The sequence below is a fragment of the Euprymna scolopes genome, chromosome 2 (assembly GCF_053919585.1).
Source record: "Euprymna scolopes isolate OS-2025 chromosome 2, ASM5391958v1, whole genome shotgun sequence".
NCBI lineage: Eukaryota > Metazoa > Mollusca > Cephalopoda > Sepiida > Sepiolidae > Euprymna > Euprymna scolopes.
In genome coordinates this window covers 3514552-3539693 of record NC_136483.1, presented here as the reverse complement: position 1 = coordinate 3539693, position 25142 = coordinate 3514552, and the positions used below count along the sequence as shown (strand labels likewise).

The following is a 25142-nucleotide window of genomic DNA, read 5'->3' as shown; positions in this document are numbered from 1 at the left end:
TCCGACAAAAAAAAAAAAGAAGACAAAAATGTTTACGGTGCCGTTTGATAATGTGCTTGCCATTTCTTTATATATTTACTTTATCTGGGAGTCAAAATCCCCCAGGTTGGGGAGCCGCGGTCATCTTTGACCGAAATCACATATAAAATATAGCCCACTCGCAGAGGGTCGTCACCCCGAAGCAGCATCTTCCCTTTTGCACTAAAATAATCAGAATGATTCTATTATTTTTATCTGTACCTGCAGTAATACGTTCAGGGCTCCACATTAAAACTTGCCTTTTGCCATGCACGCCCACATGTAAAGATGAAGCTTAAATATCTACGTCTGACCCATTCTCATTGTAGCCACTGTTCAACATTATGACAGGCATGATTCCATTGTGTGCATTGGTTGTCCCGATTTCTTTTAGAATTAGATGTTCGGATCACGTGAAGGTTGCCAACATCCATAAGCAAAAGTAATACTATAGAATTTGACACTTTCAGGTCGTCAGTCGGCATAACTGTCGCTTATTGAATACAGGTGAGTCAGGAGTAAACGGGGAGTGAAAACATTCTTAACTCAAGCAATCAAATTTATTGATAACGATAATTTTTATTATTTGAACAAAAAATGTTTCGACTGTCCGCTTATTTTTGACTCACTCTCCACTTTACACTGAACATCTACGTCATGGGAGGTGGCAGCGATGAGAAAAGGATAATGACGTCATACAGATATTTACCTCCTTTCTCAGAGATGGGTCGATATGGCACATAGCCAGTTAAACGTCCGTAGGGGCCTCACTGACAAAAGTATCGGTAAGGACGAGTCTCTCGTTGCAACCAATCCTATATCAGAACCACTTCCCCATGAGTGCTGGCTACGGATACCATATCGTTTTTGATGCTTCACTGTCGTCTCTTCTTTCTATCAACTTGTAGAATTTTCTGTGATAAGGAATCTTTATAATTCCGTGCATCTTTTTAGCCGAGTGCCCTCATCTTTTTCTTTCTTTTTGTTGTTGACTCCTTGCTACAACGTTTTTGGCTGATCCACTCTTCGGCCTCCTGAAATAAAATCCAGGAATTCAAAGAGAAAGGTTCGAGTGAGAAGAGACCCAACAACTGGAAACTTTTTCACGAGACGCCTTCAGGAAACTTTCTGCTAGTCGACAGCAAATACAGTGCTTTTGAAGAAAAACTAACCAAAGTGTTTGGAGCGTATATATTTTTATTAAATAATTACCATACAATGAGTGAACATTATATAAATATATGAATATATGTATATATGATTATTTGTTTCCTAGATGTAAATCCAATGAAACTCGTGTGATTATTACCGAATGCTCAATGGAAGACAGAGCAGGTATAATGTTTGTATAATAAAGACTATATATATATATATATATATATATATATATATATATATATATATATATATATATATATATATATATATATATATATATATATATATATAAAAAATAAAGATAGATAATCCAAATTTCATTTAGTGTAGTACACGGCTGACATTTAGAGCAAATTAATTGCTGCAGATTTTGGAGATTAAAAGGAGAATTTCGCGCCATATTGGAGAACAATTGACGAGGTCGCACAATGAAAATCTTGGGGCGTCTAACAGATGAAAAAGCAAAAATTTAAGAGAGAAAAGGGGCCAAAGAATTGATCAGTCGAAATGATTATGTGTCTCTACTCAATAGCAAATCCCATCGTCTTGTATATAGACAAATAGTTCACATGTTGATATGAAAATATGATGACAACCCTTTTTTGAAAAAAAAAATGTTTATGTTACTTATTCGGCTGTCAGTTATCTTACTCAGCACCATTTTTGAAAAAAAAAAAAGGGTTTCGGAAGTAAATCAAGATGACGATATTTTCAAAATTTGTGTCCATTTGCAGGACTTTCTGATTGTAACCGATTTCTCTTTGTACTATGATTGCCTTAAACACAATAAAACATATCTGATACCAACATTTTGTTTATTTATTTTCTTGTTGCCACATCTGTGCTGGTGCACCCAACACTAGTCTCTAACTCTTGAACAGGATGCAAAAGATAGCTTCAACCTAATAGCTCCTCGTATTATTTGGATTTTTCGGACTACTGTTCTCATCTTTCAGTTGATGTAACCTCCAATCTTCGTCAGGTGTATCTTGTCGAACTCGGGAATCTTTCTAATGAACACAAGAATGTGCACGGAATTTTGAACGTAACCTTTTATTTAATCCACCAGAGTAGCATGCTCTTGTTTCATCAAACATGATTGGGTAGAAATAAATCACAATTGTATTTGGGAGGAGGGGGGTCCCCCACACTGAGGAACCTTCAGCCTCCAGAAGAATGTAATTACAACTAAATTTTGCCATATACATTATTTAGTGCTACAGGGTCTTATGAAATGAGAGCATGTTATCCTTGTGAATTAAATAAAGGATGCTGTTTGGAATTCTATATGGATTCCTGAGTTCAATAGAAAGAATCCCGAGTTTAACGATATATGCCTGAATGAGTTCGAAATTGTGAAAATAACACTTAAGATGAGAACAGTAGTCTGAAGAATCCAAATAATACGAACAATCAATTCTCATCTAAAAAATTCAGAACCGAATAGATGCGAACACTTATTCTATTGCTGCCGTGTTGCACTTCTGCTCACCCTTTAGAGGCTCTTACACATAATGTGCTCCAATGAACTTATTGAACTCCAAACCAGATAATGAGCAAAATCCCAAACTTTCACTGATGCCAAAAACTTTCTATTCAAACAGATTCTTTCCTCCGACTGCTTTTGTAATTCGTCCTCTTCCTGCTTTCTCAGACTGTACCAACATGCAGAAATTTGACTGTACTGCTAACAAACATCTAGTTGCACAACTCCCTCACGTAAGATGTGCACCATAAATCTGATCTTTAATCACAACTCTTTTACACCTTAGCGACATCAGCCTTGTTTGGCATAAACCATTTGCAGTTGACAGAGGCACATTTTCACAGAAACTATTAAAATACGTAAACTTAGAAAACATACTTTACAGCCAGTGGACACTTCAAGAATTCTTGGTCCAAGAAAAATTCAAATTCTGTTTGTTTTTTAGGAACTGCCATTTGGAAGCAAGTGGCAGGCGCATGTCTCTTCTTAGAATTAACATCTTACCTATTTTTGCTACCTTTCTACTTGAATAATTCTAATTTGGAGAGTTTTAAGCCAAATCTTCCACTAAATATGTAGTAGTACGACTGTATTGTTTTGCTGATGTTTGAATCTATTTATAATCATTGGTGGCTTTGTTGTATTTAATTTAATTCTACTTAAGAGGCCATTGTCATTTCACATATGCGCTGATTTATTGAAACGTCATATTTTTTTCCATTATGTTTGCATCAGACAATTAGATTTTATTGTTTTTATGATTCGAAAATATAAGATATAAAAAGAGAGGCACAATATAGATTTTGAAATTCTTCTCTTATGAACATGGTCTGCACCGAACAGGATTGCTCCATTAATTGCACCAGTCCAAAGTTGTCAGATCCAGTCAGCTCTGCAACAAAAGAATTCTTCCTCCAAAATAAAAAAGTTTCTAAACCAATAATAATGTTTATTTCTCTGAACATTATTAGCGGTACTCCTTCTCCCATATTTGAATGGCAAACTTGCAGATCTTTGTCTGTTCAGATCAAAACACATGTTCCATTACACAGTCCTTTGGCTGAGAGCCCTGAAGGTCCCAACCTACCTGGAGAGGCATATCAGTCGAACCTCTCTCAGCAAACTCAACTGCCTGTGTCGAATGTTCAACATCAACTCCTTATCTCACTCCTACTCTTACTTCTCCCCTCCTCTTCTGGAAGGCTGGATATGACTGTTTTCCTTTCCCATCTCTGGGAATCTTTTCACTTCTGACTGATTCTGGATTTTTGTTAGTGGTCACTATTCGGTTGCCCAGAGGCTGAATATTCCAGACACCCACTGGAGAGCTGATGAAGACCTATGCATCTCAAGATGTTTTGGGAGTCTTTAATCTGACAATTTCTTTACGGTGAGCTGTTCCAAGGCAAAAGAATGAGGAAACCACTCAAGCTTGGCGATGACCCTCAATTTGAGTTTGTATTCTGACACATGGGAAAACACAAACCAGTGTTCATGGCGTACTGCAAGCCACAAAAATTAAAATTTCTGAATCTGCATGCGTGCAACAACATGGGAACAAACGTACTATTAAAAAAGACAGCAGTCAGCACCTCTGCCACAGAATCATCCCACAAATGCCCTACATACAGTAAATACATACAGTAAATACATACAGTAAATACATATAGTAAATGCATACAATAAATGCATACAGTAAATACATACAGTAAATACATATAGTAAATGCATACAGTAAATACATACAGTAAATACATACAGTAAATACATACAGTAAATACTTCAGAGCTCGGATTGGACTACCAAGCAATCTCCGGACCCACAGTCATCTTCAGAAGCGATAGATGAACACCATCATTTTGGGATAATTGCCTACGAAGGCTTCAACTACAATAAAAAGGTCAATGTAATGTTTGAAATTAGAAAACAAAAACGCAACAATTTTTGTGTTGTCACAAAAAGATTTTATTGGTAAATAAAACAATTATATTTTTGTTTTTCTGTTCTAGTTAGTGTTTGTACTTTGTTTTGAAAAAAAAAAAATAATAAAAGGTGCAGTTAGATCCGTTGTGCCCTGCTGAGGTTACTCGCTACCGCCAGTAATTGTATACATTGTAACCAGTTCCAAATCTGTAAAGAAACACACAAAAAACGATGCATTATTTTTTGTTTGGTAGACCTCTTTAGGTCGATCTTTTCAAACATCAACACTACTTTTTTAAAAGAAAACATGAGACATCACATATGCAATAGTCACATAATTTATATATATATACATAATATTAAAATTGCAGCGATGGGACAGAGTTAGAAATAGATAGATAGATAAAGTTATGAATTCAAAAAGTTTAGCAAGCCAATTCAACGCAGATTTAAAAAAAATAAACATTTATTTGTCTATAAATCAAAGTACTTTTCGACGTAATTACGTCTTCATCAGGATATACAGTTTTTTTTTTTTTAGTTTTTAGTTTTTATTTATCCCTTGTGACATGATGCCACTAAGAAAAACAAGACCCGTTCGGTGATTTTTAAATGTCTGGTTAGGAGATCTCTGTGATCGCACGTAAAACTTATCTAAAGATATGTTTTTTTTCGTGATAAAAGTGTTGTTTAATATTTAATGTTTGTTTATTTATTTTTTTAAAATCTGCGCTGAATTGGCTTACTAAACTTACATTTTGAATTTGCACTTAAACAACGCTTTTATCACGAAGAAAAAATATCTTTAGATAAAATTATGTTAAATATTTAATCCAATAGTTCCCAATAAAACGGTCATTATTCCATTTTTTTTGTTTACTATTTTTTATAAATTAATTCAATTCCAGCTTAAAACTTTAGTATTGTTTTCTCTAATTTGACTTCCGGAAATTTCTGAGCAAAAGAATTCAATTTGTTTGCAGGAAATCCATATAGAGTGGATATTGGTGAACTCAGAAGTGTTCGTTTGGATTATATCATTGCACGGTTATAAAACACATTCACAGACACAAAAGATAAAGAAAAGATATTGAATTTTATTGATGAATCCATGGATCGGGGAATTGTCCTAGGGAATCGTCTCTCTGTATTTTATATATTTTTTAAGATTAAATCTACATCTTCACTCTTATATAAAAGGCGCTTTGTGTGTGTGTGTGTGTGTGTGTGTGTGTGTGTGTGTGTGTGTGTGTGGTTCTGAAACGGCTGAGTCTATCTTTTGAAAATTTCATACAAAGGTAATTTACATGTCTGGCAGTGTTCTTAGATACGTTTTATACAGAAAGTCATCTGATAAGTTTGAAAATCGGAAAAATCCGATCTTAAAAATAGTCTTCGCTGTCTTATAGATGAAAAGGAATTTTCACAGAGGAATATTTTACCTACCCAAGGCAAACAATAAAATCTCAGCAAATCATTTCTTCTTAAATAACAGATTTATTGTCATCTGGAGATATAGCTGTTCACGCCCAGGTGTTCTTCACCATTTTATTTTAATTTTTTCTTACTAATGAGTTCAATTTACGATAAATGAAGAGGAACCATTTAAAATCGACGCAAATCATTTCTCCGTTTGCATATTTTAAAACGAAACATTAATCAGAAGTGACTTTTCCATCGTCAAGCACAAATATCAGCTGACGTGATATTGTAAACAAAGACAGACGAAATTAGATGAACGACATTATCATTATTATTTTTTTATTTTTTACTTTTTTTGCAAATTAATCCACCGGGCAAATTATTCCTCATAATATATAATAATCAATAGAGGATTGATTTTATGATAATACATACGCAATCTGCATAAATTAAAATATCATGTTTAAGTGGATTGTACGACCGGGCAACGCTGGGCGGCCAGCTAGTTTTCAAATAGTTTCCTGGCAACATAAGTATAATTTCTTTCAATAACTGTCATCTAGAAGGAGTCTTATAATTTTTATCAAAATTGGAAATAACAGGAGAAAATATTGCGTTGCATAGCAATCGCAAAAAAAGATGATCAAACAAGATAAGACAGATTTTAAAATCATTTAAAGATGAGATGAAAAGTTTCAAGATTTCAAATATTTCCGTTTGTGAACTGCAGATTGAAAACAATAGAAATTTGAACAGGGTTCTTTTTCTTCTTCTTTTTTTTTACAAACGAGTAATCACTTATAAAGACCGAGAGGTAACTCGAGGATAAGGGTTAATAAGTCTACAGCAGTCAATGGGATAATATTGTAGTAATCGTTAGAAATGGAAATTTGATCAATTGGATTTACTTAAGGGGACTGATCATCAAGAATTTGTTTACATTGGACTTGAAGTCGACCGTATTGTAGTCAGTTGGAAAGCAGAGAAACGGAAGAGTGTTCCACAGCCGTGCATTGTTCATGGAAGGCACTAAACAAGTTAGAAAATATTTGAAATAAGATTCATTGTTGAAAGTGTTTTGTTGAATGAGGACATTTGCAAATGAAATGTACAAAAGTCTGGATGGTATTTATGTCATATTCTTAAAATCAATCCTAGGTGTCACTTGGCAGGATAGGATAACAACGATCTATATAGAGAACTGAATAACATGATGGCAAAGCTCAAAACCAAAAAAATTATTGTATAGGATGGTACAGTGATTGATGTGGAAAAGAAAACAGGGAAAAGGAATTACACATATAGATCAGACCAGCTTGTCGATGAAAAAACTAAAGAACGGGATGGAAGAATTTAGCCAATGATGCTCGAAATAATAACTAATGGTCTTCTAAATAGATCATCATCATCATCATCATCATCATCATCATCATCATCATCAAAAATCCTATTTTTGAACTTATGTTTCATTTTACTTCAATCTAAGTTCTTAGAAATAAAAAAAAAAACTCCACTCCTGAGGTTTAACATTGGATAACTATATATTACTAAATATATTGATATTCTCTCTCTTCTTTTTCTTTACTCACGTTCGGCCCAAACAAGGCACATCGCCACCTGGACGTAAGGGGCTACTATTTGGCACCATGCTTAAGGAAGATAAACAGGATATTGGTTTACGTTACATTTAAACTTCTGCATATCAGTACAGTCAGGGAAGCAGGCAACAGGAAGGCAATTCCAAATTCTTACTGTTCAAGGGAAGAAGCTATTAAAGTAAAAGGCTTTCTGGCATTTAGAAACTACTTTAACAGTGAAGAGGTGTGATTTTGCCGCTAAGCAGATTTGTCGGGGTATGTACGTCGAGGGGGCACAAGTGCAATGAGTTCATCAGAGCACATTCTGTTAAAACACTTGTAAAACAGTGCAGCGATGGGACAGGGGTTGGAGTTTAATAGACAAAGCGGGGCCTATTAAATTGGAGTCTCTTTTTTTAGCCCTATCAGAGAGGGTAAGACTAGCGGTAGATGCACCAGCCCTGATATAGCAGCAATACTCCATGCATTGTGGCGTTGCAGAGGTACAGGATACTCTCAGTAATCTTCTAGTAGGATAAAGAGGACCTACTTTCTTTGCAGCAGCCTTCGCAATGTCCTCAATGCACTTGTTCCAGTTCATATTGCCTGTGAATGTTAAACTGAAGAGTTTGAAGGTTTGGGTGTTCATTTTATTTCTGAAAAGTTGAGTCAGTAAAGAAAGGGAACATAAACTTTCCTTTTCCCAATCGACCAGTTTACTAAGTTATTGTATATCTTTCTTGTGATCTCTTAGTTTTACCGGATTCCAGGACAAGAATTTCTCTAGTCTAGTGCAGTTACTAAAGACAACATAACTTGAAGAATGTTGGTTGGTTGGTTGTTTTTGTTTTACGGCATATCAACCTTTTTCAGGTTATTTAATGTCGAATCCAGTTATTTTGAAGAATGATTTTTAATGGAGTATACATTTTTTTTAAAGTCAGATTCTATTTAACCCATAGTTGGGACCCTAACAGGTACTACCACTCCGGGTCAGAGTGGACCTGGGAGCAATGGCAATTAAAGGGTGGCTCCACACTCCCCAAGGCCCGCAAGGTGGGGCCTCACCATCTGATATAGTTTAAGGTCATATCCAGGACCTTGAAGAATGTGCGTTATTCTTTGTATATACCATACAGAGGTGATGTTATTTGATCTTCGAATACTTATTTTGAATATCTAGTCAGGATTTATTTATAGGGGAAAATATCCTCATGCCAGTTTTTTTCTGACAAATAAACAGAGAGACCTTAGACACTTGAGGATTGTGTCTTATAGGCATTCAAGTTCTCTCCAAACATTTATCATAATACCTATTTAAAACGGATGAGGAATGATTGTTACCAAGTTTTACCTTTCATAATTTTTACCTTTCATAATTTTTACCTTTCATAATTTTTATCTTTCATAATTTTTACCTTTCATAATTTTTAACCTTTCATAATTTTTACCTTTCATAATTTTTATCTTTCATAATTTTTACCTTTCATAATTTTTAACCTTTCATAATTTTTACCTTTCATAATTTTTAACCTTTCATAATTTTTACCTTTCATAATTTTTACATTTCATAATTTTTATCTTTCATAATTTTTATCTTTCATAATTTTTACCTTTCATAATTTTTACCTTTCATAATTTTTATCTTTCATAATTTTTACCTTTCATAATTTTTATCTTTCATAATTTTTACCTTTCATAATTTTTAACCTTTCATAATTTTTACCTTTCATAATTTTTACATTTCATAATTTTTACCTTTCATAATTTTTACCTTTCATAATTTTTACCTTTCATAATTTTTACCTTTCATAATTTTTACCTTTCATAATTTTTACATTTCATAATTTTTACATTTCATAATTTTTACCTTTCATAATTTTTACCTTTCATAATTTTTACATTTCATAATTTTTATCTTTCATAATTTTTACCTTTCATAATTTTTACTTTTCATAATTTTTATCTTTCATAATTTTTACCTTTCATAATTTTTACATTTCATAATTTTTATCTTTCATAATTTTTAACCTTTCATAATTTTTACCTTTCATAATTTTTACCTTTCATAATTTTTATCTTTCATAATTTGTACCTTTCATAATTTTTACCTTTCATAATTTTTACATTTCATAATTTTTATCTTTCATAATTTTTAACCTTTCATAATTTTTATCTTTCATAATTTTTACCTTTCATAATTTTTATCTTTCATAATTTTTACCTTTCATAATTTTTAACCTTTCATAATTTTTACCTTTCATAATTTTTACATTTCATAATTTTTATCTTTCATAATTTTTACATTTCATAATTTTTATCTTTCATAATTTTTACCTTTCATAATTTTTATCTTTCATAATTTTTACCTTTCATAATTTTTAACCTTTCATAATTTTTACCTTTCATAATTTTTACCTTTCATAATTTTTATCTTTCATAATTTTTAACTTTCAATTCTGTAAAAATATTTCCTACAATGCTCACTATTTCTTTAAAAAAAGTAAGAAATCTATAATCTCTCACCTGGTTGATAATACAATCGTATTTTGACAGGAAGTGGGGAGGTGTGACCTTTGACCTCATAGATTTTTGTCGCCTCCAGTTCATGGCAACTGAAACTGGTGTCCAGCTAAAAAGAAATAAATATAACTTTTAAAAGAAGATGTAAAAATTCGATTAATTATTAAATATTTACTTTTTAAAACTTGCCCACGTTATAAGGTATCTTTTTTTTTTTTTTTTTTTTTTTTATTCAATTTTCACCCCAAACAAGGCACAGTGCCACTTTGAAGCAGGGGGCTACTATTAGGGAATTAATTAGCGGGGTCATTATGAAGGGAGAAGAGTAGAAAGATGTTTGTTAACATTACACTTGAACTTCTGCATATCATTGCAGTTGGGAAAGCAGAATCCCGGAAGGGAGTTCCAAAGACCCGCAGTTCTGGGGAAGAAACTATTGGAGTAAAAGGCTTTCTTGCACCTAGGGATCTCCACTGTAAAGGGATGAGACTTAGTAGCTTGTCGGGTTTGTCGGGGGTAGTTACGTCGGGGAGGTACAAGTGTTTGCAGTTCGTCAGAGCATTCACCATTAAAGTATTTGTAGAACAGGCAGAGGGATGCAACATCTCGTCGATGGGACAGAGGTTGAAGCCCAGATGACAGTTCAGGACCTATCAGGTTTGCGACTCTTTTTTGAACCCTGTCCAGGAGCGAGAGACAAGCAGCAGATGCACCAGCCCAGATGTGACAACAGTACTCCATACATGGGCGAATGGTTGCCTTATAGAGGTATAGGATACTGGCAGGCGTAAGTAGTTTTCTAGCACGGTAGAGGGAGCCAACCTTCCTTGCAGCAGCCTTGGCAATGCTCTCAATGTATCTATTCCAGTTCATATTCCCTGTAAACGTAAGGCCGAGGAGTTTAAAAGAAGTACTTTCAGGCAATGTGTTCTTGGCCATTGCTATTGGTGGTAGAGAAGGTTTCTTGTAGTTATTGAAGGAAACAAGCTTAGTCTTAGCAGCATTGAATGAGACCAACCATTTTTGTCCCCATTCCACTACGGATTGGAGGTCATCCTCTAGTGTTTCTGCCATTTTCTTGGATATGTGTTCATTTGTTTTCCCCTCATATCTGTTATAGAGAGTGGTGTCATCGGCAAATATACCCATCTCCGAAACAATATTATCAGGGAGGTCGTTTATGAATATCAGGAACAATAGAGGTCCAAGGATAGACCCCTGAGGCACTCCCGCATTTATGTCATATTGTTTGGATGTACGTCCGTCGAGGACAACTTTGATTTTTCTATTACTTAAGAAGGATTTAATTACGTTATGAATTCTTCCAGTGATTCCATATGATCGAATTTTCCTTAGAAGACCATCGTGCCATACCCTGTCAAAAGCCTTAGATATATCAAGGGCCACCGCTCTACCCTCCCCTGTTTTATCCAATGAACGGTATATACGTTCAGAAACTACAGTTAAGATATCTGCTGTTGAACGGGCTTGCCTGAATCCATATTGTTTGTCAGTCAAGAGTTTAGCAGCTGTTAGGTGCTGGACTTGGGCTTTATTAACTAAGGACTCAAATATTTTGGCGAAAAGCGGGAGGAGGCTAATGGGGCGATAATTTAGTGGGTCAGTTCTTTCACCAGAATTCTTGAAGACTGGTACCACAGAGGCGGTTTTCCAGCAGTCGGGAAAACAAGATTCGTTAAGGCATTTATTGTAAAGTTTGGACAGAACTGGAGCAACCTCGGCAGAGCATTTTTTTAATAGCACAGCCGGGATGAGATCTGGTCCACATGCTTTAGAGGTGTCTAGGTTTTTTATAATAGCATGTACCTGAGAAGGGGTGATTTTCAAGTCGTCAAGTGTGGCGTCTGTTCGCAGAGGAAAATCAGGGAGTGAGTGGTGTACCGAGTTCAGTGTGGAGTTTGAGGCAAACCGACTGGCAAGCAGATTAGCCTTGTCAGTTGCCGTGCAAGCAACCTCATGATTGTTTGTTAGTGGGGGAATAATTGACTGTCCATTATTAACTACGCTGTTGTAGATTTTCCAAAAATCCCGGGTTCCTAATTTCTGTGCTTCGATGCTTGTAAGGTTTTTATCCCCCTCCCCATCCTTGAAACGATGATGATTGCTTCATGGCGGTCAATCGCTGCTTTTGTTACTTGTAGATTTCTTTTTGGTATTCCTACATTTCTTTCCTTTGCATCTTTGGATCTTATTCTCACAAGAAACTTCGACGTATCAAATACAGAAATAATCAAATACAGAAATAATCAAATACAGAAATAATTAATCAACCAACGTCACATTTGATTACGAGAAAAACGTCACAATGGATGAACAGTTCAACTGAAGAAGGCCGGTTAGCACATCGGCCGAAATATAATTGTTGTGGAGACACCCACTAATTAGCATACGTGGGTGAACAAGATATAGATAAAGGTATCAAGTCAGCAAAACCGGGGAGCTGTGTTCGAACGCTGGATAGGCAAGACGCATGTGCCGGTTGCTCCATGAAAGACTTTAACACGCCCTCTGCCGGACAATCTTCCAACTGCAGTACAACTGCACCTTTGTAAATATGTATTATATTTTCGTCTTAATATATTTGTTTTACCTTTACTTTCTGCGTTCGTGTTGTTATTGATACAGACACAACAATAATAATAAAACCAAAATCGATGGAATTTATCATGACAACATTGCAAATTTTCTCTTTCTATTTTTCTTTCCATTATTAACCCTAACCTTCGCATTTCTCTGTTTACAAAACTGAAGCATGTAAAATAAACGCGGTTAGGGTTTGTATTTTTCACGCTCTTCAATGAGATGGGCCCTCAGTACGCCAAAAACCATCTGAGCCGCCATTACGGCATCTTGCCCTTGGCTTGCGATGTCCTTTTATTAGTACAGTATGTTTACGAGCAGGGTTACCGGATGTCACCCAGGTCCTAATTTGGATAAAATACACAGATTGCAGAAATAAACATAAACCCTGAATATTGTCATTTGAAAAGTCGCAATTGATTTGCATTAATTGTTCTATTGTTCTCATCTTGGGCGTTTCAGCCGGTGTAACCTCTCACATTCTTCAGGTCTATCTTGGCAAATTCAGGAAATCTGTAAAAACGAAACCACAGGGTTAGCATGCTCTCGTTCTGTCAGCCATTCGCAATTGTATTCTTAGTATTACCTGCACTTGCAATTGTATTCTTAGTATTACCTGCACTGAGGATTGAATCTTCAACCTCCAGAAGAGTGTCATTTATAACTAAATTTTACCCAATATTTTATCCGTTAATTGCTGGATTAAAGAAAGGGTTCTGTTCAAAATTGTGACAGAAAAATTCCCGAATTCGGCATAATATTCCTGCAGAAGGTTGGAGGTTACATCGGCCGAAACATTGTGCAACCAACAGCCAAAATAAAAACAGTATTGTGAATAATCCAAATAATACAAACTGCCAATCCTCATCTGAAAAATTAAAAAAAAACATGCCTGAATTAAAGTCACAGTGGATTAGTACTTGTTTTGATTGGACTATTTTTCTCATATTATGTGTTATTTGTGCAACTTTTTGGTCGATGTAGCTTTCGACCGTCCTCAGGCATGTCCGTTGTTGTTTAAAAAAGACACAGGGAGAGGTCAAAAAGTCAGGACTAGCTGATCACATATGGAAAGAAAAAGGAACACATTTCCCTTTGTGAAACGAGATCAAAATAATTGACAGAGATTCAAGGTGGAGGGTCAGGCGACTCAAAGAAGCAGCTCATATACTAAAAAAGAAAACTTACTTAGCAGACAAGCCTTGAAATTAGTAGCATTTGGGAACCTCTAATTGTTTAAAAAAATAAACATTGTACACCCTTAAGATTTCGGCGATGGAGGGGAGAAGCAGGCAGACGGAACAGAGTTCCACAGGCGTGCAGTTCTAAGAAAGAAGCTTTGTTCATGGAATCCACGTTTTGATTTAGGCACAGATAAAGAGTGGGAGAAATTTTTCACAGTGGATTCAGCTAGACGGATGTTTTTCGTGAAAGATTGGCGAGGGGGGACCAGAGATTGGAGTTCAGACGAGCACCTGCCATGGAAATAACGATAAAACAAGAATAGGCTCGCAACGTCTCTTCTGTGGGAGAGAGGTTGCAGGGAAGAGAAAAGGGCATCCTCCACTAAGCCACGAAGTCTATTTTGTACTCTGTCAAGGCAGGATAGGCTGTTTTTGGCAGCTCCTGCCCAGATATGGCAGCAGTATTCCATCCTTGGACGTAGTTGGCTTTTATATAGATAGAGAATTGCATCAGTAGTGAGATATCTTCTGGAGCGGTAGAAGGATCCCACCATCTTTCTAGCGACCTTGGCAACAGACTTGATGTACGTGTTCCATTTCAGATCAGGAGTAAAGGACAGACCCAGAAACTTGTCAAAACACGGGGCTTCTCCTAGACGAAAGCCATCCATCTCAATTGATGCCAGATGGGGATCAGAGCGTTGATGATGTAAAGATAGGAGTTTGGTTTTGGATGCATTAAAGGTAATCAGCCACGTCTTCCCCCACTGAACCACGCGCTCGAGATCAGAGGAGAGAGAATCAGAGAGAACTTTGTCATTTACAGCCTTTCTCTCTCTCTTTCTCTCTCTTTCTTCCGACCTTTAGAGTTAATTATTGATCAAAGCTAACAGTGAATATAAAAAATGTTGGTAATTAAATTAGTAGCCGGTGATTTAGGTGGCAGTATGAGAGCTTCTAACTATTAGGGTAAGACTTCTTACTTCATATGACTTTTTAAATCATAATTAGACATTAATGCTTCACCATTATTGTCAGTTCAATTCAAGTTATTCAAAATCAAAACGCAAGTTTTTTGGGGTTGTTACTCAAGCACAATAATATGACTTTCTTGAATGAAATTGTACGTGAAAATGATATTTGACAATACCAATTTTTTTATGATTTATTAAACTTAATTTATCAAATAAAATTACACCAGAAAATTTCTCGTCGTGTCACAGTGATTTGTCTTACCTTATTCAAATAGAGGACGACTTCAGTTTCTTCTATTTCTACTTTGGAAATGTTTTCCGATGCTAAAAGTTCTTTTTTATTGGACAACATATACCCGGATGGCAAAGCAGCTTCAATGATGACCATTCCAGTGATATTCATTTTCTTCATCCTTAAAAAGAAAGAACATCAAAAGACAATGATTAGATCAGTAGTGGTAATGCTGCTACTACTATTATTAGTGGTAGCAGTAGTAGTAACAGCTGTCTGAGAAAACACACGCACAAACACACACACACATATATATATATATATATATATATATATATACAGGTACACAGACAGACGTATAATTAGATATGAACTAGGGTGCAGCGAACTGAGTATTATGTTATTTGTTTGCTGCATGGTTAAAGATTGATAGGGGTTAATAGGGATTTATCACCACAATACAACATTTACTCTAGAAGTTTTTTCGGAAACTACATGGCCTATCAAGCTGAAAATTTGTATGGACCTTTGTTATAATAGAGTCTAGCGAACTAAATATTATGGTATCGTTCGATGCACGGTTATGGATTAATAGGATTAGTATTTAATGCAAAAATGAGTACAAATTTAACCATATCCAACCATCAAGTTGGCATAAAGTACCCATCCTTAATCAACGGGCTATAACTTTTGCATGTTATTAAAACAACAAAAAAGACCTGCACAAATATATACATATACTAGTAGACCGTCCGGCATTGCCCGATCGTAAAACATGCTTACATATGATATTTTAATTTATGCAGATTTCGTATTTATTATTATAGAGCCAATTCTATATTGCTTATTATATTGTACCCGATATACAGTAGTGGTTTCCACAGTTAAAAGAAATGACATCAGATAGAATCCAAACCAAAAAATTTAGTGCTTCCAGCCTAAGTCGTTACTGTGTTGCTATCAACAGATGAATAAGAAAATAGTAAAAATTAAGTGTCCATAACCCATTACTGTATATTTGCATATGCACAGAAGTAACAGGTTTAGTCGACTTATTCCTAGTTTTGATCTCTTAGTAGATATTATTATCATGGGTCAGTGCTACAAAATCTCAACCTTTTAGGTATACTAGCAGAGCGATCCGACGTTGCTCGGGATTGAATGATCCTTTGTTTTTAAAGTTTGCAAAGAGTTAGAAAATAATGATGGCTAAATTTCTTCTGTTGCTAAAAGTAAAATGCACCAACAACGCCCAGACAGCATCAGAACACACGAGTTTATTCAACAAGTTCTGAATATCATTGATAAGAATCTCAAGCAGTCAATGATGTCAATTGCAAAAGACCTCGGTGTCTCCGAAACCACAATTTGAAGGACTGTCCATGAGGATCTTCGATACAAGTTTTATGTGAGGAAGAGTGGCCACCAAAGAAAATCGTTTAGTAAAATCCAAGAGACTTTTAAACAAACGGAAAGATTCTGTTGAACAAGATATGTTTTATTTTATTTTCAGACGAAAAGAACTTGAACCAACTTGTGGCCTCCAAGCTTTCCAGACCTTAATCCGTTGGATTATTACGTTTTTTTTTTTACATGGAGGTCACCACTTATCAAGGCCCGGAGGCCACTCAGGGATAAGGGTTATTGTGTGTACAGTAATCAATGAGATAGTATTGTAGTAATCATTAGTATTGGAGATTTGATAGAGTGTCTTACTTAAGGAGGCAGTTTGTCAGGAATTTGTTTATGTTGGACTTGAAGACGTCCAAGTTGTAGTCAGGTGGGAAACAGGCAAACGGAAGAGAGTTCCACAGTCGTGCACTTCTGAGAAAGAAGCTCTGCTCATGGAATCTACGTGTGTGACGTTGTTGAAAGAGATGTAAATAGACATCCTGACAACAACAAAGATTCTTTGAAAGTATCCATAGTCAGACAACATCGATGAGGACCATCTTATATGCGCCAAAGGTTTAGGTTTCGAATTGAAGCTGTTATTGAAGTGGAGGGAGATTTTATTGAATAAAATTATGAAATGAGAATCTCACTCATGTACCAATGTCGTTTTATTTATTGATGTGTTGTTTGTATTTTTATTATCTTTAAAAATGTAATAAATGTTCTACAACACCGGATGCACCCTTTATATATATATATATATATATATATATATATATATATATATATATATATATATATATATATATATATATATATATACTAGCATTGCCCGGGTGTTTGGAGGTGTATGCTGAGCAAAAAAAAAAAAAAAGAGTAAATTTTTTTTTAATTTGACCCCTATTATGACCCCTTAAAATTTATAGTTTCGGGCTCAAATCACTTTATTAAATTAGATCCAGGTTCAAGGAACCTATATCTAAAATTTTAAGTGTCTAGACCCAAAATTGTCGGAGGAGTTTGGTAAAGTTCTTAAAGGTCAAATCGTTGAAATTTGACCCCTTAACAGCCAAATTTCTAGCTGACACCCGTTACATCGATTTTCCCAAATCTCAGTACCCGGTATTTCAAATTTCGAGTCTATAGACTAAAAATTGACAGAGTTATTGCGTAGGGAAATGTACACAGACAGACAGACACACAGACAGACAGACAGACACGTTCACTTTTATATATATATATATATATATATATATATATATATATATATATATATACTAGCAGGCCGTCCAGCATTGCCCGGTCGTAAAATACACTTAAATATGATATTTTGATTAATGCAGATTTTGTATTTATTATTATATTATATTGGACCCAGTAGATAGCAATGATGTTAAGTTTAAAAACATTGGCTTATGTGCGACCACTGAGAATCGAAGCCAAAACGTTTAGCTTATAATTTACTTTTTTCTTTGACGTTAATGCTTGGATTGTAAAGATATGTTTGCTGCAAGGCTAAAAATTAAAACATGACCCAATAGCTATTACGTTACACATGTATATTCATGATGCCATAGTTCGACCTTCACCTGGCAAATCAATTTTTTTAACATTCACACTCTTGCACCGATTTTCCCCGGCTAAAACCCAAATATAAAGTTTTGTATGGGTTCGAATACTCTGTATATGAAGTTTTATGTTTATTGACCAAAAACTGACAAAGGAGTTTGGTAGGCAAAATTTTTTAAACAAATATATATACTCATACATAAATATATATAAAAAAGGTTAGTGTTTACTATAGACTTTTTACGCAAATATTATGCAAGTATAAATCATGTAGAATATCTGCATGAATATAATTACACGTAATAGTTAACTAAAGATGATCATCCCCTAAGAAAACCGAAAAACTATTAGGGAATTAATTAAAATGAATGCTTAAAAGGATATGCAAATTAGCTAGATCTTTTGCAGATAAATGCAATTCCACGACTCATATATAACAAAGTTGTATTTTCTTTTTAAATAAATAGAAAATAGCGTATTTAATATGAATATCAATATACAAACAAAAACCAAATTTATATATATATATATATATATATATATATATATATATATATATATATATATATATATATATACGAGGGAGCTTAGTGAGATGATCACTAAATATAATATACTAGCATGGGTTCCCGGCGTTGCCCGGGTGTTTGGAGGTGTATGCTGAGTAAAAAGAAACAAAAAACAAAAAAAAGCGGTCAATTTTTTTTAACTTTGGCCTCTTAAAATTTATTGTTTTGGGCTCAAATCAAGTTATTAAGTTAGATCCATGTCCAAGGAACCTTTATCTAAAATTTCAAGTGTTTAGACCCAAAATTGTCGGAGGAGTTTGGTGGAGTTCTCAAAGGGCTAATCGTTGAACTTTGACCCCTTAAAAGCCGAATTTCTGGCCGAAACCGATCACATAGATTTTCCCAAATCTCAGTACCATGTATATGAAATTTTGATTCTGTAGACTTTAAATTGACAGAGTTATTGCGTAGGGAAATGTACACAGACACACAAACACAGACACGTTCACTTTTATATATAGATTATACCATTACTCACTTGTGGCAAATATTCAATGCCATCTCATTTGATGACAGGGTTCTGTATTCGACTTTTCCTTCAAAAACTTTGTCCGCTGAACCAAGTTTGATATTGTATTGCCAGGAAATCTGCCATGGAAAACACAAAGAACAAAGGATTAGTTATGGTGTAGGCGTAGGTGCAAACGAAAAATAAAACAATATATAAGGTTGATATTTAAAGCAGCATAAAAATTCAGAGTAAGAAAAGCATCTACACGGTCACGTGATGGCATTCGGGTGTATGGGCAAAGATGATGTCCATTAAACTCATTTCTCTCTGTTGCCAAGGAGACAGGACATCGAAATCAAAGTGTTGCCTCATAATTATCCCACTTACATCCCTTAGATTCATATTCCAGCTATCTCCTTTTAATTATGTATATGTAATAATTCTCTTCCTGGCTGGAATTTCAAAGTCATCCTACTTTGGTCATCTTGTCATACCCCTCCTAAATTTAGTTACACGTCGTATAGATTCCGATTCTAGTAGCAGTAGGCGAGATTTCCTGAACACCACAACCAATGTCCGTGATAGTTAATTATACATGGTTCATACATATATTCTCCATCTTTCGAGCCCGGAAACGCATCTCTTCTTTATTGTGCTGAGCCATTACGGCATTAATAACCGTGTCCTTTGTCCCTTTAACAATTAGGTCTGTGGTTTGACCTGTTTTGTAATTTGTATTAAATTCTGCATCACGTGTTTCGTATCCCGAATTTTCACGTTTGTTTTCAATGTTTACGCATGTAAATGTTTCTCTACTATTGTCTGGATATAATATTGTAATATTGTAGAACTGTTGCCTGTTCTTGATATAGGCTTTAATTTTAAATTGCATCCCAGGATATAAAGACAAATGAATTTAGTTTTTCAAGTGTACTTTTTAAGCTTATTTTCACGTTTATTATAAAAAAAAAACTTTAAAAAGGATATTTTAATATGACCCACTCGCTAGATTCCTGCTTTTTTATCTTGATTGTTGGATACTTGTATTCGAGTTGAACATCAGTTTAATCAGCGAGGAAATCATAATCCAATAAAATTTCCTCATAAATGTTATACAGGTATTCCAGAAGTCTTGAGCACATTTCCGTTGAACTATGATAGGTAGCATTATGAAATTGTTTAAATTAAATTAAAATGAACTAAATTTATTAATATTTTTGTACATATTTGTGAATTATTCCACGGATTTCGGCCTTTTTGATTATTTTGAACCATCTTCCAATTACGCAATTTCCTTGGATTTTACTTGTGCGAATGAAAAATTAAATTAACTTCCTTGGATTTACATTTTTGGATTTTACCGTCATTGGATACTTTAACTTTCACCAGACTATCCATTCGCGTGAAATCACCTTTTTCTTCACCATATTCCCTCTGCTTCACTTTTTGTTATCAAGTAGGATCTTTGACTTACTTGCAGTTTCATCAAATACTTTTGTATGCAAAATCCGATCCCGCATTTTGCTAATTCCTACCCTCTGATGAGAAGAAAAGTATTTCTTCGAAACTCCGTGGATTAAGGACTATCCATTTATCAACTGTTTCCTTTTCAGATTAAATATGTTTTTAACTCTTTTTCAAAGTGTTTTTTAACATGTTTTATTGACTGTTTGCTCTTATTTTTATAGATATGTGCATGTTAGGCACGTTTTTTTTATCCTTAATAGTTTTTGAGATACTTAATATTAAAATGTGTTCACAAATTCTGGAACATCCGGTATATTAGGGACCCTACGTCAGTAGTAATTAAGTTACCTAGTGTAAATTTTGACAAGGGTCACGTTTAGTGTGGGTCAGAATAACCTTAATCTGCAAACAAAATCGTTCCCAGACACAGGTAACGCAGATTTGAGGCAGGAGTCAGAGGTAAAAAATCATAGACAAAGAAATTGAACGATGATAAATAATTAATGATATCACGTTTTTCATATCAGTCTTGCGACCATCAATTCCATTTGACATGTTCTCTATTCATCAAAGACAAATCATTAATTAAAAGCCAAAACTGATACATCAGTATATTTTAAACATCATATTTTTTTTCATTTTTCATTTAAATGCAACTTTTAACATTCAAAGAAAAGAAATCAATTTTGCTGCTGTGATACAATGAAGATTAGCTAAATTTTTACCTGAGCAAAAGCATAGGTTGCAGTGGCATCTTCAGATGTTGTTCCTTCTCCCTTGATGTGGATGGTTTTCGTGCTTGAAGGAAGCTGGAAACGATAAGAACGAATTTTTTAGTGAGAAATTGATTTTCGCTTCAGCTTCATTTTTTATCATTTCACACACACACACACACACACACACACACACACACACACACACACACACACACAGAGTATATGAAGAACGATAAAATGTAATTACATACGAAAGTGATAGTATTAGAAGAAGGCTAATCTCCTAACCTGTTGGTTTGTCCTCCCCTTAATTCTACTTTGGATCCAGCATACCAATCCCTCTTAGAGTTTTCTTTGCAGACAGAAACCGCACTAGATAATCTGAAAATCACCTTTTCTCAAGTACGTGATGTCATAAAAAAATCCTTGACACCTCAAAAGCATGTGGGCCTGATCTCATCCCGGTTATACTATTAAAAATTGCTCCAAACTTTTCAACAAATGCCTTAAAGATCTTGCTTTCCATACTGCTGGAAAACTGCTTCTGTGGTACCAGTTTACAAGAATTCTGGCGAAAGAACTGACCCGTTAAATTATCGCCGCATTAGTCTCCTCCCGCTTTTCACCAAAATATTTGAGTCCTCAATTAATCAAGCTCTAGTCCACCACCTTACAGATGCTAAACTTCTGTCCGACCAACATGGATTTAAGCAAACTCGTTTTGCTGCCGGTATGTAATCTCTGAACGTATATACCATGCACTGGATGAGGTAGATGAGGTTATGGTAGTAGCCCGAGATATATTTAATGCCTTTGACAGGGTTTGGCACGATGGTTTTATGAAAATCAGATCACATGGTATTACTGGATGAATACTTAACATAATTAAATCCTTTTTAAATAAGAGAAGAATACAGATTGTCCTCGATGGTCGTACGTCAAAACGATATGATATAAATGCGGGTGTGCCTCAGAGATCGATCTTTGGACATTTATTATTCTAGATATTCATAAACGACCACCCCCTGCTAAAATTCCCGAGATGGGTATATTTGCTGACGATACCACACTTTATTACTGACACGAGATGAAAACGAATGGAGACATATCCAAGGTAATGGCAGAAACCCTAGAGGAAAACCTCTTGTCTGTAGTGGAATAGGGACATAAATGAATGGTAACATTCAATGCTGCCAAGATTAAACTTTTTTCTTTAATAATTACAAGAATCACTGATAGCCATGGCTAATGATACATTATCTGAAAAACTCCTCGGCTTTACATTCACAGAGAGCATAAGTTAGAACAATGAAGGCAATGCCAAGGTTGCTGCAAAAAAGGTGGACTCCCTCTTCCGTGCTAGAAAGTTACTTACGCCCGAGAGTATCCTGTACCTCTACAAGGCCGTTATTCGCCCATGTATGGAGTATTGTAATTACATTTGGACTGGTACATCTGCTACTAGTCTCTCACTTTTAGACAGGGTTCAAAAGAAAGTCGCCAACCTAATAGGTCCTGAACTGTCAGTTAGGCTTCAATCTCTGTTTCATCGACAAAATGTTGCATTTCTCTGCCTGTTTTACAAGTATTTTAATGTTACATTCTCCCATGAACTACAATCCCTCGACGTAAATACGCCGGACAAACCATACAAGCTGCAAAAATCAACCTCTAAACAGTAGAGATCCCCAAATGCCAGAAAGCCTTTTACTCTAATAAGTTCTTTTCTTAGGATTGCTAGATTTTGGAATTCACTTTCGGGTTCCTGCTTCCCTGACTGTACTGACCAGCAGAATTTCAAGTGTAATATAAACAGACGCCCTGCTGCTCAACTCCCTGCAGAGTATCGCTGCAAATTATGTCCCAGGTAGAAGCCCCCTACATAAAAGTTGCACGGTGTTGCTTGGGGTGAAAATGCAATAAAAAGAAACTTGAAGAAAGAGAAAAGTTTAAAATAAAATGGTACTTCTGCGTTTACACAAAGTTTCTCGCCTGCTGACGGGAATAACCGGAAGTGACCGATCGCGAAACGTTAAACCACTACAAAAACTTATAATGATAAACGGAAAAACATGAAAGTACAATAAAAAATTACAGTCATGTATCTAACCCTTACCCTAACCCTTAACCTTTACCCTAAACTCTAACCCTAGCCATAACCTGAACAATTAAAATAATTTTTTTTCTTCTAATTTATAAAAAAATTAGTCTTCATAGATTCGTATTAGCTAAAAACATACGTTAAAAATTGAGAAACGTTCGATCGACCTTTTCCAGTTATTTTCCTCCGCTGCCGATTGAGCCTGAGAAACTTTGTGGACATCACGGGTCGGTAAATGTAGAAGCACCAAAAGAATGATAGACGAATAGTTTGTTTCTCTACAATTATGCCCATCCTTAATAGGGACGAATCCTTAAATGTGTCTTTTTTTTGCCTGAAGTGTCAGCAAAATAGAAATAGAAAATCTCTGTCTGGGAGTCATATGGTTCGGTTTACTTTCATTCTAGGACAACCTTTGAGCCTTAGGAGTTACTCAAATCTTTCTATGCAAACAACAATCCTTCTTACATAGCAGCATAAAAACTTACCACATGTGTGTATAAGACTGTGCTCATTTCTGAGTTGATCTCGGGGAAAGTGTAGCTGTCTTTCTCGTCGCTCGTAACCGTGACAGTAAAAGTGGTTGGCGATTTAATATTTTGGGCGAATTTACCTAACGCTTCAATTCCAAGAATTGTATCCTGAAAGAAATGAAACAAAATAAAACTTTTTAAAATTTGATTGTTTAAAATTTGATTGTTTAAAATTTGATTGTTTAAAATTTGATTGTTTAAAATTTAATTGTTTAAAATTTAATTGTTTAAAATTTGATTGTTTAAAATTTGATTGTTTAAAATTTGAAATCGAAAAGATTTTAACAGCAACTGAACACTGGGAAAGAAAGTAGATGAATTGTTCAACATACAAACACGCAAATAATAAAAGTGGAAGGAATACGTCAATAACAATTAGTATCACATTCTTTTAAATATTTTGGTGCCCGTCTGGAAACTAATGGTTCAGAATCCAAATAAATAAATAAAGAAAAAAATTAACTTGTCTGATGTTATGAATTCTTATAAAACCCGATGATGTAATGGGCATGCGTACATCCGGGTTCCTTTTTACATTTTAAGCCATAAATACAGACTCGTAGAGCCACCTGGGAGATACGTTAACACGTACACCGATAACCTCATATGAAAGATATACTAGCTCCAACCACAAACACTCGTTCAATAGATTATTATTCGAATGCAGTAGCCAAAATCACTAAGCTACTTCAAACGAATATATCTATTTTGTAAAAGTGCAATGTTGCAAACACACATGTTCCTGTAAAATAGAGGGGGTAGAAAGTAGATCTTTGGTTTACTTTCAGCAGCCGAGTAACTTTTGCTTCCTTTTTTTTGTCCTTTAGTTCTCACATTCCATGAATGAGGTTTCTGACAAAAGGGGGAGAATTGCTGTTTTCTAGGCCAGAATCTATTCCATCTAACACTTATCCTTTGCAAATTTTTGACCTTGAAGTAATATTTTTAGCTTCTTACATCAAGTGGTTTCATGTATTGTCTGGGGAAATTGTTACCTGAGTTGATTGGAAGCCGCCATTCGAGTTGCGCTGAGATAAGATGTATTTCATGATTGGCAACCCTTCTTCGATATTTTCCTTGTTTACGTAAGCCATCAAGATGTACGAAGCGAGTTCGACGCGAGTCGAAACTGAATGGGAATAGGGATCCGATTCGGTGTCTACTTCAGTATCCCAGTATTTCATGTCATCTGCGAAAACAAAAACAAAGACAATAATAAATGAACAGAACTTATTCAGTTAAA

At 35.0% G+C, this 25142-nt stretch overlaps 1 protein-coding gene across 1 annotated transcript in view; it reads right to left on the bottom strand.

Annotated features, from left to right (window-relative positions):
• Positions 1-4603: 4603 nt before the first annotated feature.
• LOC145288272 (CD109 antigen-like) overlaps positions 4604-25142 on the bottom strand; it is a gene marked incomplete at its 5' end in the record, with an annotated part of 117373 nt that continues 96834 nt past the window's right edge. Inside the window, 7 exon segments of the mRNA XM_080136312.1 lie at positions 4604-4792; positions 10111-10216; positions 15129-15279; positions 19110-19219; positions 21275-21358; positions 23855-24007; positions 24895-25088. Of these exon segments, the coding sequence (XP_079992438.1) occupies positions 4746-4792; positions 10111-10216; positions 15129-15279; positions 19110-19219; positions 21275-21358; positions 23855-24007; positions 24895-25088 (845 nt within the window).